General features: G+C 38.6%; 1 protein-coding gene across 3 annotated transcripts in view; it reads right to left on the bottom strand.

The window, feature by feature from the left end:
* Window positions 1-212: 212 nt before the first annotated feature.
* TBL1X (transducin beta like 1 X-linked) overlaps window positions 213-17,702 on the bottom strand; it is a 374,495-nt gene continuing 357,005 nt past the window's right edge. For 2 of the 3 annotated variants that reach the window (XM_027835315.1, XM_027835316.1), the window contains exons 15-18: window positions 16,968-17,095; window positions 9,246-9,411; window positions 7,130-7,231; window positions 216-4,052 (exon numbers count right to left, since the gene is read on the bottom strand). In XM_027835315.1, the coding sequence (XP_027691116.1) occupies window positions 4,026-4,052; window positions 7,130-7,231; window positions 9,246-9,411; window positions 16,968-17,095 (423 nt within the window). In that variant the 3' untranslated portion in view covers window positions 216-4,025. Of the gene's footprint in view, window positions 4,053-7,129; window positions 7,232-9,245; window positions 9,412-16,967; window positions 17,096-17,702 lie in introns of all 3 variants that reach the window. The other variant, XM_027835317.1, reaches the window with a different exon arrangement.

Genomic DNA, 17,702 nt, shown 5'->3' with positions numbered 1-17,702 from the left:
AAACAGCAGTTGATGCTATTTCCAGCTCATAATATGTAGCGATAGTTGTTTTGAACTATGTAGTTTTGATGATAGATAAATAAGTCTTAGTCGGGCAAGGCTTCAGAAGACAATTTGTAATTTTTTTTTTTAGGCACAGTCATTTCAAAACAAGGCTTGATTCATCTTCGATGGACTAGCAATTTGAAAAAGAATCTAGGCTATTAATCCCCTGGCAGGAATGTGAACATATACATGAGAGACCTGGAAAGAATAAGAAACAACGCCCACAAAGTTTTCTAATATCAAAATATAGCAATTTATTCAAGACACTGAATATGATCTGTTGATTCTCTCCTTGAAACAAATGAGTTACGACACACGAGGTGATTTTTAAGTGTGTGGGTGAGTAGGGGTGGCGGGGGAACAGAACGGGTCGATGTTGACTTAACTGAACCTGGGAAATGCTGACGGAGAACTGAGTCTGGCTGCAAGTCTGACACAGACAATAAAAACTGCACGAGCCAGAATTCAAAACCTTCGGTGAGTGGCTGAAAACATTTCTGCATTTGACAAGAAACACAATTTTTTTTGAAAGCAAAACAAAGATTTTTTTTTTAAAAAAGGAAAAAATAACAAGAAACAAAAAGCAGACCCTTACGTTGGACAAAGTGCACGTCACTTGGCTCTGAAATGATCTAATTTTTTTTTTAAAGACAAATCAAAAGCAAAGACCTACAATGTAGCACGGGGTTAGTGCGTGTTCAACCCTGTCACGTTAGGCCCTTTTTGTCCCCCCATGGGACCAACCCAATGCTTCCTAGGTAAAAGATGCAGTACTCTTTCTCACACTGAGCTCAGGCACAGGCCCTCCAACATGGCTCTTCATCTTTTCAAACCCAGTTGAAGACAGTCAATGAAGGATAGATTTATTTAGTATGCTCACAGAATTAGGGCATTTGGTCACTGTCATTAAGTACTTCTGTTTCTCACGATTTTTAAGAATTGTAAACAAAGTTAATTGATAAAAATAAAACAAACTGTCCTCTGAATAGTATAAAGATGACTCCGCCATCTCATTGGCAGTAGGGCAGACATCTTGAGTAAGTAGTTACTCGATAAAATATTTGCTGAATGGATGAACAAAATGAATTTTTTTCTGAGGGGGTTGATGGATTTGTGTGGAATCATCCACGCTCTGTTATTTGGTTCTCTGTGAACCAGTGGCATGTTTTTGAAAGACAGATGGCTAGGTCGAAGGGCTGGAGCAATTTCTCCTTCTGCAAACCTAACATAGCCTCCTCAGCACAGTGCTCTAATCGAATTTGATCATGCAAATGGGGTTCAAATTTACCAAGAGGTAAAATGAAAATACTTTAGCAAGACCCTGGCTGCCCACATTAATGTTGAGATTGTCTAACAGGTTCTTCTTACCAGATTCCTTGCCTCTATTTTTTAGGGGGGGTGGTCACTGGTGGTAAGCATCAAAAATGGGGCCACTACCTTCTGACAACATTCACTTGGATATTCGGAGGCTGTTAAATCTGTACAGTGATTTACTTTGGGGGAGGGGTGAATGTGGGGTAAGTAGAGAGAGGACTAAAGATGGCACTAACTACACTGTTCCACAAATCTACCTAGACAGCAAGGTAGGTGTCATGTTATTTGAAAATCAATGAATTGGGCCCACTGTCTTCTAAGAAGGGAATGGTGAAACCTCTAGCTTGGCTTTGTTTTAAGTGCCTGGGGAACAAGTAGCTGAAAAAAAATACTCTGATCATAAGCAGAGCACTTCATTGGTCCTCTAGAGGACAGATCTTGGATAATTCAAATACCCAAGTGGTATCTTGTTAATCATCCTGGAACAATTAATAAAAACAAAACAAAACAAAACAAAAAAAACATGCAACAGTTTTGGTAACTGCTTCAACTCTGTTCCAAAATACTGTTGGAAGCTCTTCTCATTTCATGGAGACTGGCTTCCCTCTCCACAGAGGACAATTCATTTTCTCAAGAATACCCCTGATCATCCCTGGAACATGCACCCAGCTGGAATCTGTCTGTTATCAGCAGCCCACAGGGGCCCCAATTACCAGACCAACCCACTGATCCCTTCCTAGGCTTGCAGTAAAATGCATGATTTAAAAAAAGAGAGCCTCTTCTCTCCTCTCACAAGTATTTTCCCCTATTGCTAATCTTAAAAATAGGCCAGTGTAGGGTTTTGAAAAAATAGTGCAAAAGATCACCTGATCACAATAATATGGAGCTCTGCTAGGAACACAAAGAAATTACTATCTTAAAAACAATCGTAAAAAGATTTATTATTCAAACAAACATTCTCCCCATTTTCTCATCAGGGAAAGTAATTATAAAGAGCGGCAGAAATTATTAATAATATCCTACCTACATATTTCATCCTCAGGAAGGAAAAATCTTCCTCACATTTATTTTGGTTATTCTCTAAAGTCTGATCTTGGAGCCTTTTAAAGTCTACTCTGTGATGACTAGCCAATGGTAATCTCTAGAATGGTGATGATACCAAAGAGCTGTGTCTGTTACTGCAAAAGAAAAAAAAAAAGAAAGGAAAAAAAAGGAATGAATAATAGTTGAAATCATACCTTGGGGGCAGGTTTTAATGGCACCTTCCACACCTTATGAATTTGGAAATTTCTGTGGAGTTCCAGTGCCTCTAGTCTGTGGTTAGCTACTAACGTGAACCTAAAGCCTGAAAAATGAAATACTTTACTTAGAACCAAGAGTTTGGATTTTTTTTTTTATGCATGCTGCAAACAAGCTGATGTGTTAATAAAATAACTCACACACTAAGTGGGGGAGAGAAGGTTGATATCTGTTCAACCACATTTTCCTACAGCATTTCATGAGGCAAAGAGGAAAAGGGATACTGCATCCTCAAGTACTTCAAACTCTGTCTGTGTCTTTTACATGAATCACACAAAGCTACCTACTTCTGGTGGCAATTTTAGGTTTTTAAAATTGTTTAACATAAAAAATATTTCTTCCAAAAATACTCCGGGTTCTTTCTCTTATAAGTCATCTTTCTCCTGTAAAAAGCTCCCCTAGCCCTCTACTCTCACATAAAGCACTTAATACACAATTTATTGAAAGTGCCACTTAGATGCTAAGGTCTAAAGCGTGGAGGACTAAAAGAAAGAAAGAAGGAGTGAATGAAGAGATGAAGGTGGGCATGATAAGAGAGGAGGAAAGCTGTCTTTCAAAAATTTTGTCATGTCCATCAGGCTGCATCTACTGTGGGCTTGCTGAACAGATAAAAAGAAAACAAAACCAAAAAAAGGAAAAAAAAAAAGAGAAGAGGAACAAAACAGAACAGGGGAGGAGGGGAAAATCCCAGTTCCAATCTAAGCCTGTAGGTGCCCAGGCTATAATATTCCAGCTGTTAGAAAAACCATTGAACAAAAAGAATTCTAGAAAATAGAAAGTGTTGAGATTACAAAGTCGCGCATTTCATCAGTACAAACTGGTCTCTGAACGTCCTTTGGGAAAGCAACTGTAGTGTCCAAATTGGAAGGAAAAAAAAACACCACAAGGAGGAGGAATTTTTTTCCCTTTTGGTTTATCACAGCATTTTGCTTTTTTTTGTTTTGTTTTTGTTTCTTTTTTGGCACAGCTTTCATGGTTTTGTTTTTTTTTTCCCAGCCATCAGAAAGAGTTCTCAGATGCAAACCCAACAAGCAGCTGCAGTGTCTAGCTGGTGGCTTCATGCTTCCAAGGCTGAATGTTCCAGGTGGAAACCATCCTTTCCCCTGTGATATGACTGTGTATGTGTGTATGTGTGTGTATGTGTGTGTGTGTGTGTGTGTCTGTGTTTGTGTGTATGTTTTACTCCTTGATGAAGATTACAGAAAAATACTAGACTCCTTGTGGCCAGGGAGAGTTGTTTTCATCGTACACTCTAACTTAAGTCAAGTTTGTACAGTTTTGAGCTGTTAGAATTGTTTTTGAAGAGTGCTGCTACCCCACACATTCACTGCTGGTCCATTTAAAAATTTTTCTATAGGCATTTGCCTTTACTTCCGCAGATCTAGAACACAAACCTGGAAGGAAAGAGAAAGATGTCATTATTATGAGAGGGTACAAATACACCATTCTGTGATCTACAAATTCAGTCTAATATTTCACAGATGATGGTTTGAAATGGTGGCTCAGCCCAAGAACCACCCAGAATATAGGCCAAACCAATACTTCAAAAAGTATTTATAAAGCACCTAGCATGGGCCTGGTCCTGGGAATCTAAAGAAAAAAAAAAAGACGAAACCATTCCTGCCCTCAAGAAGCTTATATTCTACTAAAGGGGCAGGGAAGAGTGGAGAACACATACACATATCAATAATACAAAGTAACTTGAGGAAGGATGGAATATTGACAAATGGGAATCAGAGAAAGCTTAACACAGAGGGTGACACCTGAGGATAAGGGTTTTGAGAGTTATAAATGAAGAAGGAGTGGATTCCAGACACAGGAGTGGGGGCAGTTTGTGAAAATGCACAGAAGAGCAGTTAATAATACAATTTGGTTCAAAGAGACAGTGTGTGAAGGAGAGTGACTGAAATCAGCCTAGGCTGGCTGAAGCCAGGTTGCAGAGGGCCTTAAATGCCAGGCAAAGAATTTTTTACTTTATCCTGAAAGTAATGGGGAACTCTTAAAAGTCTGTGAAAGAGAGTGGCAAGGTTAGATCTGTGCCTCAGCAAGATCATTTTGGCAGGTGTGGAGAGAATGGATTGGGTAAGAGAGAATGGGAGCAAGGGGACCAACTCGGTTTCGTTGTTGTTGTTCAGTTGTTCTTAATCATGTCCAACTCTTCATGACCCTTCTGGGGTTTTCCTGGCAAAGATACTGGAGTAGTTTGCCATTTCCTTCCATCACAGGTGATGGAGCTATTATTACTATGTGCCAGGCACTGTGCTAAGTGCTGAAGATACAAAGAAGGACAAAAAAAAAATAGTCCCTGCCCTCAAGAAGCTTACATTCTAATAAGGAAGACAACATGTAAATAACTATATATATATATATATATAAATGAGAGAGAGAGAGAGAGAGAGAGAGAGAGAGAGAGAGAGAGAGAGGAGGGCCTAAGTTCATATCCTACTTCTGATACTACCCGTATGACCTTAGGCAAACCACTTATCTTCCCTAGGGCTTCAATTTCTTCATATGGACAATAAGGGAGGTCAGGCTACATGGCTTCAGCTTAAGATCTACAATATTATGAAATCTGAATTATTTGGAACCTAAAGAGTTATACAAAGGGAAAAACAATTACTCAACCACTAATAACCTTTTTAAAAAGAGTTAGCATAGAGTGGATAGGATGATCTCAAAGAAAGGTATAATGGAAAGTGGTAGACTTGAAGTCAGGTGATATGGTCTCTTTACAGAAAGGAGGCTCCCTTGGGGGCAGGGATAGCTTCATTTTTGGCTAATACATGGCAGATACTTAATAAATGTTTGTTAAATGACTTGACTTCCAGGTCTGACATTCATGAGCAGTGTATGACTGAGAAAAATCACCTAACTGGGCCTCAGTTTTCTTATCTGAAAAATGAGAGATTGGACTAGATTTTTCTCTTCTCATCAGAGTAAGGGCTAGGATTTGAATTTCTGGGTCTAAGATTGAATCCCAGCTCTCCTATTTACTATCTGTATGGCCTTAGACAAGTTCTAAACCCTTTTCTCTTCTTCCCCGTGTCCCCTCTCATCAGCTTCCATGCCTTTAATCTCTGTGCAAATCACTCCCAGACCACACAGCGTCTAGCACATGCTGCTGTTTAGTTGTGTGTCAGAACATTAAAAATCCTGCCTCAGACACTTACTCAGCTGTGTGACCCTGGGCAAAACACTGAACCTCCATTTCCTCATTTGTAAAACGGGACTAATAATGTCACTCACTCTCAGGGCTCTTGTGAGGATCAAATGAGAATATTTGTAAAGCAGTTGGAAAACCTTAAAGTGCTACACGGATACTAAGTATTATTATTACGCTACAAGTACAACCCGTCTCCCTTGTTAGAATACAAGTCTTCTAAGACTAGGGACTCTTTTTCTTTGTCTTTGACTCTTCACAAGTGCACAGTCCCCGGCATATTGTAGGCACTTGTGGATAGCAGATACTTGTTGGCAGACTTTATTCCTTTGAATTCCAACTGGAGTAGATAACCTCGAGGATATCTTTCTATTCTAAATCCTACATGTCTTTCATGATTCGCAGTTTCCTCAGCTATTAAACGAGATTAATAATACTTGTTCTACCTACATCACGGGATTTTTATGGGGGACGGGAAGGAGAGGAAATTCTTTTGTGAAACTGAAAGGGCTAGAGAAATGTGAATTTCTACAACAGGAACTACTCCTGGGACCAGACTTCCAATAGCTAACGTTTAAATACGCTGTGAATCATTATGTTACTTCCATATATCAAGGAAAGAGAAAAATGACAGCATTAACACAATATTCTACACACTGTGGACACTCAGTAAAAGGTACGGAACATTCTCTGCTGGTGTCACATTATGAAAATATCTGACTCTGCCCACCCTTATATTTCAACATTTCAAAAGATCCATGACTTCCTCCCTTTTACGCCCTCCATGAAAACAAATCACAACTCTCCCACCCCTGAGTAAATTGTATTTCTGAGTTGCTACGGTCATCACCAGGTAGCCTGCTCACCAGCCAACATGGCAGAGTGGTACCTAGGATTGAACCCTAGCTCTGCAATTTATTTACCACTTGTGGAATTCCGGTTAGCTGTTTAACTTCTCTGGGTCTGTTTCCTCATTTGTAAAATGAAAGAGTCGTACTTGATGGTCTCTTAAGGTCCTATTTGTTTTGAGATCAATGATCCTTCTAAGCGATGAGTCTCTGAAAACTTAGGTGGGGACTTTTAAGGAGAGACATACAGTCCACCCCCAGGATCAGGCTCAGTGGCATTTGCCATATTTTACTTTCCTCTAGTATAAGCATTGAGAACTTAGGGTCTCCCTGTATGCCTTGATGAGGCATCAGAAGAGGACGCTGTTGGAAGAAGCTTCATTGCATTATCCTCAAATCACTGCGTGATTCCATCGCTAAGTTTTGCTCATAAGAAAACCCCCCAAATAAAGAAGATGCTTACAGAGCCGTCAGAAGCACTTGCTCCTACTTTATCTCCCCTAGCATTCCAGCACACCTCGAAGATTCCTCCAGTGCCTCTGTAGCTATGTACTAGAGTTCCACTCTGCAAAGGAAATGAATTTTCACTTAAAAACGCAATTTAACACTTAAAATATAATTCTGATGTTTACTATCAAATCATCATGGTGGAGGTTTTGCAAAAAGCTAAAACCTGAATTCTTTTCTGGATATAGACAAGCCCGTACCAGTTGACCAACACCTCAGACACAATGAAATCATGCGTATGACATCCTATTAAATTTACAAATATAAACCTGGAAAGAGCAGGAAATATTCTTTGTCTGAGCCAAGGTAATTCTCATCGGATAAATACTTTGGGGTTAATTAAAAGGCAGCTGAAGTACGAGATTCTAGCATAGGAAAAATGTCAGAAGACCTTGGGTCAATTTTAGGCTTTTCTACTGTATAGAAAAGAAATTGCTATAACCTCCATGAAAGGTAAACACGTGCCTTGCTTTATTAAGCTGGAGTAAGATTTCGTTTCCCATTTTCAATATGGTGAGTTATTAACTACTTTCCCCCCTTTATACCTAAAATAATGCATTGCTTTTGGGGGGAGATTTACTATGGATTAAAATAGTTTTAACATTTCTTTTTTTCTTTTGCTGCTGTGCAAATTATTTTTTACAGAAAGAGGATTTCGAATTTTTTTTTTAAAACGAATTTTAATCAATACAAATTCAAGATGGTAGTTTACAAATGGAAAGGTCAATTTTTCCATTGAATGTTTTCAAAAGTGAAGTGTTTCAATTATGTTTTTTGTACGATTTATTTTAGGACACAAATCCCTATCCTGTACCTTATTTGCTTCATAGAACAATAAGCAATTATCTTTCAATTACTGAAAGGAGAATTATTTATTTATGAATTTCTTATGGGAAATATAAAAAAAACATGTTGTCATTCCTCTGCTGCTTGGCATGCTTCTAAATCTCTTACTGGTTACAGTTCTTCCATTCCTTCACCAAACACTTTGAGAATCTAGGTGCTGAACGACATGGGTAAACCCTTCAAGGACTTATGGTCCATTGGGGAGAATAAATAGAATACAGCATAGTATGTGATATCTAAATGGATAAAATGCACAAACATAAGAAAGAGAGGGATGTGACAGTTCACGAGGAGAGTGCACTTGCTTTTGTGACGATCAAGAAAGACCACCATAAATATATGTATAGCCTATATCAGATCGTGTGCCATCTTGGGGAGGGAGGTGGGTAGGGAGAGGGAGAAAAATTTAAAACTCAAAAGCTTATGGAAGTGATTGTTGATAAATCAAAATAAATTAATTAAAAAAAAAATGAAAGGCTACCTTAAGCTGTTGGCATTTGGGCTGGGTTTAGAAGTGCTTTCCCTATATCAGATTGCATCTTGTCTTGGGGTGGAGGGTGGAGAGGGAGGGGGAGAAAATTTGGAACTCAAAATCTTATGGAAGTGAATATTGAAAACTAAAAATAAATCAATTAATTTTAAAAAAAAGGATGATGTGCTTTCCCCACAATGGCCATTAGTTTTTAATCATAGATGAAGTCAAACAAAATTAAGAAGGTATTCCAGAGCAGAAAAATTAGGCTTTGGGATTATCTTCTATTCAGGAATATTCATGATCCTAGGTAGAATCATGAGTTGATTGCAATTCAAAATCTTGCAATAAATCTCTTGCACATTTGTTTTCCTTCACAGAATTTTAAAATCTGTAAACCTTGCCAGACAATTGTGGCACGTCTTTGAAGAACAACCAAATAGTGAAACATTTAGCACACTTCATTATGCATCTTTTTCATTCAGGAAACCGAGTTTGCATAAAATCACTGGATAAAGTTTCTTTTATTCTTCTTTCAGTTGTTTCCCATTTTAAATTATTTGTTTGGGTTATAACAGTTCCCAGAACCCTCAACTATACCATGTACCATCCACCATCTTGGACATATGAAGAAAAGTTAATAATTATTTCCAACCCAAGAAAAATCTGTTTGGTTATGTGTTCTGTGGATCTAACAATTAAGGTTTAGGTTTCATTTTTGGATAGACATCCATAATAAAAGTCATGCAATTACCTGAGTATTCCAGATGTGGACACATTTGTCAAAAGAACCACTAGCCAAGTACTTTCCATCAGGGCTAAACGCTACACTGTAGACAGGTTCTTGGTGCTTGGTCAGTGTATGAATGCAAACTCCCCGTTCAACATCCCACAGTCTGACGGTAGAATCGAACGACGCACTAGGGAAATATCAAAGAAAAATGAAATTTAATGCCCTTGCTTCAGCCATTTTTTTCCTGTCTTCATTAAACCAGGTAACACATTTTATTTGGGGCTTATTTTACTTTTCTATTCTTTCAAGTTGGAAGCCTGCAAATGAGAGAATTCTCTCCTCAACTCCCTACCCCAAAACTGAGTTTTTTAGATTTCTTTTAAAAAATAATAGATGGGGGCAGCTAGGTGGCACAGTGGATAGAGCACCAGCCCTGGAGTCAGGAGGACCTGAGTTCAAATCCAGCCTCAAACACATAACACTCACTAGCTGTGTGACTCTGGCAAAGTCACTTAACCCCAATTGCCTCACCAAAAAGAAAATAAAAAATAATAGATGGAACACACAGACATTTTTATGCAAGTTATCTGAAAGTGTTCAATATTTATAATCACTTGTCTCTGTTTCAATAGATGGGCATAAGGAATATTTCTATACTAAGTCAGATTTTTAAATGCACTATTTAAAATGTAAAATGCTATTATTCTAATCAGATTGCAGTTTTGAGAAAATGGCTGAGTTAACAAATTTTTTAAAACAGTTGGAAAATACTCTACAGTTCTATTTTTGAAAGCTTGGGAATCAAAGTTACCATCAATATCAAAATAATAATTTTTTAAAATAAGGTTTTAGTGATGTCTAGTTTGTTATATCATCATAGTTATCCCAATATCCCTACTACTCTACCTCCCAGAGTGCTATCCCATATAACATAGTATTTTTTAAAGAAAAAAAAAAAAAAGGAAAAAACTCAGCACAACTGATCGGTACATTGAAGAAGGTTAAAACACAGTATGTTGTGTTAACACCTCCTACCTCCAGGAAGGTGTAGGTTGGGAGTGTACTCTCATTTCTCTTCAAAGAATAACATTTCAAATGAAATAAGCTGCTACCCAGAATTCAATCCACCTGGGCACTAATAAATGAGATTTCCATAGTTTGTCAGTGGCTTGAGAGGCAGCATGATATAATGGATAAGAATGCCATGCTTGGCATTGAGGAGTGCCTATTACCTACTAGCTACATGACCCTGGGCAAATCACTTACATTTTTTGAGTCTCAGTATCCACATCTATACAACAGGGATAAACAGACCCAGAGCCACAACTAGGAAATTCTGACAAATGGAGAAAATTTAATCAAAAGAGGGGCAGGAGAGCGGTGAAGCTGTTGGAGGTATGACAATTTGGAGAGTAGCTGACACACAGGAGTGGAGGAGGCTGAAGAAATAGGAATCCAGGGTACTCAGCTCAGAAGGAACAGATTATGGAGTTGAGACTGAGTGACTGAGGAAGCTTGTAAATGCCAGTGCTTAAGGAGTTGAACAGGGTGGAGTGAACTTTGAGGATACTGCTTAGTGACAGTGAAGGGGAGAGTCCAAAAGCGATAGTGGGAAATAAGGAGTACCCCAATTTATCCTCCTTGGCCTTGTGTGTCTCAGGAGTTGTAAGAGAAGGAGCAGCCGGCTTTGGAAAGAGTGCGAAGACATGGCGTCTTTAGGAGGAAGCTAGGTTTTAACAAAAACAAGATGGAAGGAATGTGAGAGGTGATCTAGGAAAAAGAGGAGTTTGGAACAGTGGAGGAGGGGTCCAGAGAACAGAGGAGGATATAGAATGAGTAGAGTTAGGGCTATGCTGGAAAATAATAATAATAATGATTGATAACGATGACGACGACGACAGTACTTAACTATGTCCCAGGCATTGGCCACCCACTTTACAATGATTAACTCATTTGATCCTCACAACAATCATGGGAGGCAAGTGCTATTATCTCCATTTTGCAGATGAAGAAACTGAAGAAAAGGAAGGTTAAGTGACTTGCCTAGTTCACATAGCTGACGAGTATCTGAGACTGGGTTTGAACTCAGGTCTTCCTAACTCCAGGCCCAATACTCTATCCACTGCACCATCTAGCTGCCAAGTGGGGGAAAAGGGAAGAAACCCAGGAGACATAGTCCTATCAGGAGCGGTAATCATGGGGGTAGACAGAGGAGCTGACCCATCTTTTTCCCAATCTCCACTGCCAATGATTCTGCTTCCTCAACTTCTCCTGGTTACCCCTATCCCTTGCAGAAGTATGGACCAGGGGGCAGCTAGGTGGTGCAGTGGATAGAGTACTGGCCCTGGAGTCAGGAGGACCCGAGTTCAAATCTTGCCTCAGAGCAAACACTTGACACTTACTAGCTGTGTGACTCTGGGCAAGTCACTTAACCCCATTGCCTAGCCAAAAAAAACAAAAAAAAAAAAGAGAGAGAGAGAGAAAAAATGTATTGACCAGTGAAGGTCCACAAGGCACAGGATTGAACAGTGGAGAGGAAGCACTTTCTGGATAGGTGAAGACACCACTTTAAGGTCCCAGCTGCCCCAAACTTGTTACGCTTTTGCCTGTAGTCCCTACTCCAAAGAGCGGTTGTGAGGATGAAAGAGGATAAGGTATGGAAGGTGCTTTTTAAACTTTCAAGCAATCTATAATTAATGTTCATAAATAATTCAGCTCCAGACTTATTTTGCTGAATCCCTACCATATGGGAGGCACTAGGCATAGGACACAGGACTCAAAATTCTTATGACCTACCAAGGAGGCTCATACAAGCATACAGACACCTACAGTATAATACAGAAGGTGGTAAATGCTATAAAAAACACAGAATATTAAAGACAATCCAGGAGGGAGAGAGGTCTTTCGAAAGGTGTGACAGTGAAGATTTCATGGAGGAAGTTGTATCTGAGCTGGGCTTTCAAAGAGGAATAGGATCTTAATGTAATATATCCTAGAAAGAAGGTATAGTATGAGAAAAGCAAAGGAGGTGGGAAAGTGTGGAGTATAATCACGGAACAGCAAAAAATTCAGGTTGGTTGGGGTACAGGAATGGGTACAAGAGAGTAAAAGGAAATTTGAAACATCATATTAGAGTCATTTTGTGTAGGGCCTTTATGGCCAGGGTGAGGATGGTTTTAATTTGGGAGACAAAAAAGTCAATTAAAGTTTTGAACAGGAGAAAGATATGATTTGGGCTGTACTTGAGGAAGAGTAGAGAGACTTAAGATATGGGCACCAGGCAGAGGGCTACTGAAAAACTTCAGGAAAGAAGTAATGGCGGGTGGCTGGTGCCAAGGGTGGTACCAATGGGCAAGCAAATGAGGAGACAAATAAGTAAATCATGGGGCAGGCAAACTTGACATGGTTTAAGAACTGATTGCTTATCGGGGGAGGGATTGTGAGAAAGAAGAATGCACTAAAGATGATACGATGTTTCAATGCATGGGTCACAGGGAAAATGATGGAGCCATCAACAGAAATAGGGAAATCAGGAGTGAATTCTCTTTCAGATATGTTAATTTTGAGTAAGTTAATAATTCTTTTTTAGATATCAGTGGGATAGCCAGATGGAGCTGTTCAGTCGAGCACTGAAAATGTAGGTTAGCATCGACCAGAAAATGGTTAAACCGTGACATATGAACAGAAGGCATATCACTATAAGAAATGATGAATGATAAATACAGAGAAGCATGGAAGACATGAAATTATTGATGCAAAATGAAGCAGAATAAGGAAAACAACACACAAACCAATGACTGCAATGTGAAAGGAAAGAACTGCCAAAAAAAAAAAAATCAAGACTTAATGCTGTGAAATTATAATGACCAATTTTGGCTGCAAAGAAGAGCTATGACAAAGTAACTCTCCTAGCTTCTTTGTAGAGGCAGGACACTATGGGTGTGGAAGACTGAATAGACTGTCATACTTTTTTGATATTTTGGTTAGTTTTGCTGAACTTTTATTCCCCTCTCTTTTAAAGTCTTTTTCATTTTAAAATAAATTCATTCTTGATAGCTCCCTGGGAAGCAGAAGAGGGAGGGTTCCTTTGGAAAATGCAGGTGTTGTAAAAACAAAAGATATAATTAAAATTTGTTTTTAAAAAGAAAAAAAATGTGGGCTTGGGATTGAGAGAAAAGCAGGGGTTGGAGATAGAGATATTGGAATCATCTAAACTGCCATGATACTGGTAGTCATTGGAATTAGTGAGGTTACCAAGGGGCAGAATGCATAGGGAGAAGAGATGAGGGCCAAGGACAGAATTTCAGGTAATGCTGACCCTCCAGCAGTGAGAAAAGGAAGAATCACTGATTTTTCTCCTTGTCTCCAAGCCTTCCCTCAACTCCTTGTCCCTGCTAGCACCTATAGCAGGTTATAAACCCGTTAAAGCCAGTTAACCCTGTTTTGTTTGTTTTTTATCTATTTTTGTCAGCATAGCTCAAACATAGTGTATAGCAAGCATATATTTAATGACTGTTGCATAAATGGATGAAAACAGCAAGAGAGATAAGAGGAAAACCAGGATAATGTAAAGTCACAGAAGGTTAGGGAAGAAAAATGAATTTCGAAAGTAGTAGGTAGTCAAACATTGAGGCATTGTAAGACCTTGAAGGACATGTCCCCTGAATCCCCAAAAAATAACTAAAATAATTGGAATATAGTGCTAACATTGAGTATATTTTATTATTTTCTGATTTCCTGAAAATCACAGAGAGGCAGCATGACATTTGGACAGAAAGCTGACTCTGAGGCCAAGAAAGCTTGAGTTCAAGTCTCTGACACCTTCTGGTTTGTGTGACTCCAAGCAATTTACTCAGAATTTTGAGACAATTCTTAGAGAGGATAGTTTGCAGATGACCTGTATTGGAAGAAGGAATTAATTTCCTTACCCTGGAGTTCTTTATATCAATGAAAACACAGGTTCAGTCCCTATCCCTCATCCCTACCCTTGAGGTGGAATGGTCCTTTGAAATACATAACCTGATCTCCCATATAAGGCAGGAATCCATCTAATCTATGCCCTAAATATTTCAGTGACAGGCAGCTCATTAATTCAATAGACAGGCCATACTAATTTTGGACAACTCCAATTGTTCTTTATACTAACCCCAAAGTTATCCATGTTAATTTCCCATTTTTCTGTAGAAAACAGCAAAAAAAGGGAAGATTGTCCTTTTCTACAAATATCTAAAGCCATCAGGTCCCTTTTGAAGTCTTTCTTTCTCTAAGCTAAACATCTCCAGGTTGTTAGATTGCTTATCCTATGACATTTTTCAGACCATTAGTTAACTTCTTTATTTTTTATTTTTTGGGGGTGAGAGTTTATTTTTTTTCTGGTGACATGAAATTTAATTTTTTAAAAGTATTTTATTTTTTCCAATTACATGTAAAAACAACTTTTAACATTCATTTGAAAAATTTTTTTGAGTTCCACAAATTTTCCCCCTTCCTCCACTCTCCCTCCCTAAAAAAGTAAGAATTTTAAATGTTACATATTTGCAATCATGTAAAACAAGCTAAACTCTTTAGCTTCCTCTGCAGACTTTCCAGTTTTTCTTTTTTTCAAGAATGAATCTGTGATTTTATTAGTGTAGAGACCTGTCAGTGGAAACTCCTTCTACCACCACCAGTACAGACAGGCAACTTGTGTTTAATTTATATTTTTAGAGGATTCCAAGGGGCAGTGAGAGGATATGTAACTGGCTCTTGTCCACTCAGCTGGTATGTGTCAGATTCAACACTTGAACCCCATGTCTTCTTGACCCTAAGGCTGGCCCTCTATCACCAAGTTTTATCTCTCAGTTTCCCAACGTCCCCCTTGAAATATCAGAACTGAGCACAATCAGGTCAGCAAAAGGATTACTCATTCCTTCATCAGTCAGTCAATAAACATTTATTAAGCACTGTGCTAAGCGCTGAGGATACAAATGGAAAAGACAGTCTTGGCCTCAAGGAGCTTACATTCTAATGGGATAGGATCCTGGAAGGGGTCTCCATCAATAAACATTTGGTCATTAAATACCTACTACGTGCCAGGTGCTGTGCTGAGGTTATAAAAAGAAGCAAAAGACAGCCCCTGTCTCAAGTTGCTCACGGTTCAATGGAAACCATACTTCCATTGATGAAGTTTAAGACTTTACCTGTTTTTTGGTAATTTATGTAATGATAATAACAAATAATAATAGCTAGCATTTATATAGCATCTCCAATGTGCCAGGTACTGTGCTAAGCTCTTTACAAATATCTTATTTGATTCTCACAACCTATGAAGTAGGTGCTATTATTATTCCTATTTTACAGCTGAGGAAACTGAGACAAATAGAGGTTAAATGACCTGTCTGAGGTTACACAGCTAGTGTCTGAAGCTGGATTTGAACTCTTTCTTGTTTTTCCTGACTCAAAGCCCAGCACTGTATCCACTGTGCCACCTAGCAGCCTGCCTATGTTACAGAATATAGATGACAACTTTCAAACCAAGAAAATCTAATTAACCAGAACAGTTCATTCCTTGATCATGTCAGAGAGTAGAAACTGTTTTTTGGTTCAGTTGTTTTCAGTGGTGCCTGACTCTTTGTGGCCCCATCTGGCGCTTTCTTGGCAAAGATACTGGAATGGTTTGCCACTTCCTTCTCCAGATCATTTTACAGATGAGGAAACTGAGGCAAACAGGATTAAGTGACTTGCACAGGGTCACAGAGCTAGGAAGTATCTGAGGATAGATTTGAACTCAGGAAGATGAGTCTTCCTAACTCCAGGCTTGGCACTTTATCTACCGTGCCACCTAGAAAATGTGTTGACTAAATACACACACAGAGGTGAAAATTTGCAGAAAAACCTTGCTCAAATTTTGGAAGCTACTTAAAACCATTCAAATCTACTGAGACTATTAATTTTGGTTTGAGATGTACAAAGAATCAACCTCCCACCCAAGCAGAACTCACTCTGCTGCTGCTGCTGTATTTCAAAGTCATCATTAAAGCCAGGATTTGTCACGTTTTCTAATGATTTAGTCTTGTCTTCTCTTCCTATGCCTTTAGTAGATTCTCTTGGAAGTTTTATGAGAAGACTCAGAGAAGAAAGGATTTAAATTCTTGGGAAAAATACTCATATTGATCAAATCAGGTATTCATTAAAGCATAGTTCTAGATATTAACCCTTCAAAGTGCTTCCACACTTAACTGTTTTTTGAATAGTTCTAAAAGGGCTGGCCAGGCCAGGTAGGGCTAAAATTAGACTGTAAACTCCTTGAGGACAGGGATTATCTTTCTTTTTTTATATTTGTCTCTCCGGCCCTCAGTACAGTGCCTGGCATATAGTAGGTGTCTAATAAATGTTTATCGACTGTTGGCAAATGGGCAGATTTCAGAACAAATTGAAACAAAAGGCACCAATTCACAAAAATAAGTTCACATAATATGTAACACAGAACAATTCACATATGAATCAATTTATCTAGATGCCACATTCAGTGGAAACTTAGTTTATTCCCCCTTTGACCTCTAATAAAGAGGTTCATAAAAAATTAGCCACTTCCCCATTTCTGCCACTTTATATACTGAAAGCTTTTAGTGATTTTTCTAACAGAGACAATTGGCTACATTCCTGGCTGTCACTTTCCCGGCAATGAAAAATGCTAACTGGAGAAATCACTGTTCCACTAGCAAATAGCATCAGACTGAATTTAGAGTTTGTTTTTAGTTTTACCTTGCTAACATAATGTTGGAGGTTGGATTGCTGGTGCCTGGCCCTGTGGGACTCCATTTGATGGTATATATCTCTTTGCTGTGGGCCTGAAGATCATGGACACATGTATCTTGCTTCATACTCCAAATCTGGGTAATGCAAGTAAAAAATAAAAATAAAATCAATAAAAATCACTGGAACCTCTTCTCTCTTTCTCCCCCTTCCCCTCTTCTCTCTCTATTTCTTTCCTCCTTTTTTTGGGGGGGGGGAAAGACCCTGAGGGGGTATGCTGTGGATTGCTAATCTCTTTAACTGGCAATCCCATAATTAGATTCTCATTTCATTCTATACCCTGTAAAGTTTATCCAACTGTGAAGCAATCTAGGGTTTTGAGTTGGAGCAAATTATAAAGATAACCCAATCTAACTCTTTAATTTTACAGATAAGGTTTGCAATGAAGTCACCTGCCCATCCAATAAGCATTCTGCTCTCTCATCAGACTCATCTGGGCTTACTGCTATACAGAATGCATATATGATGTGGCACCATATTTCTAGCCTTTAGGGATCTGAATAATGATTCAAAATTAGATAGTATTCTAAAAGCAACAAAAGGTATTTGAGGTGCTAAGTTCTAAAAAGTAAGTATTTTTTGAACAGGGCCCATTATGCAGAGATTAGCAATGATACTAACTCAGAGACAAGATGAGTAAAACTTAATATTTGAAAACCTAGTGATTATAAGCCTAGGGAAAAA

Source organism: Vombatus ursinus, unplaced genomic scaffold, assembly GCF_900497805.2.
Source record: "Vombatus ursinus unplaced genomic scaffold, bare-nosed wombat genome assembly UNPS02014814.1, whole genome shotgun sequence".
Lineage (NCBI taxonomy): Eukaryota > Metazoa > Chordata > Mammalia > Diprotodontia > Vombatidae > Vombatus > Vombatus ursinus.
Note: the sequence above shows the minus strand (reverse complement) of the source record. Positions and strands in the feature narration are given on the sequence as shown.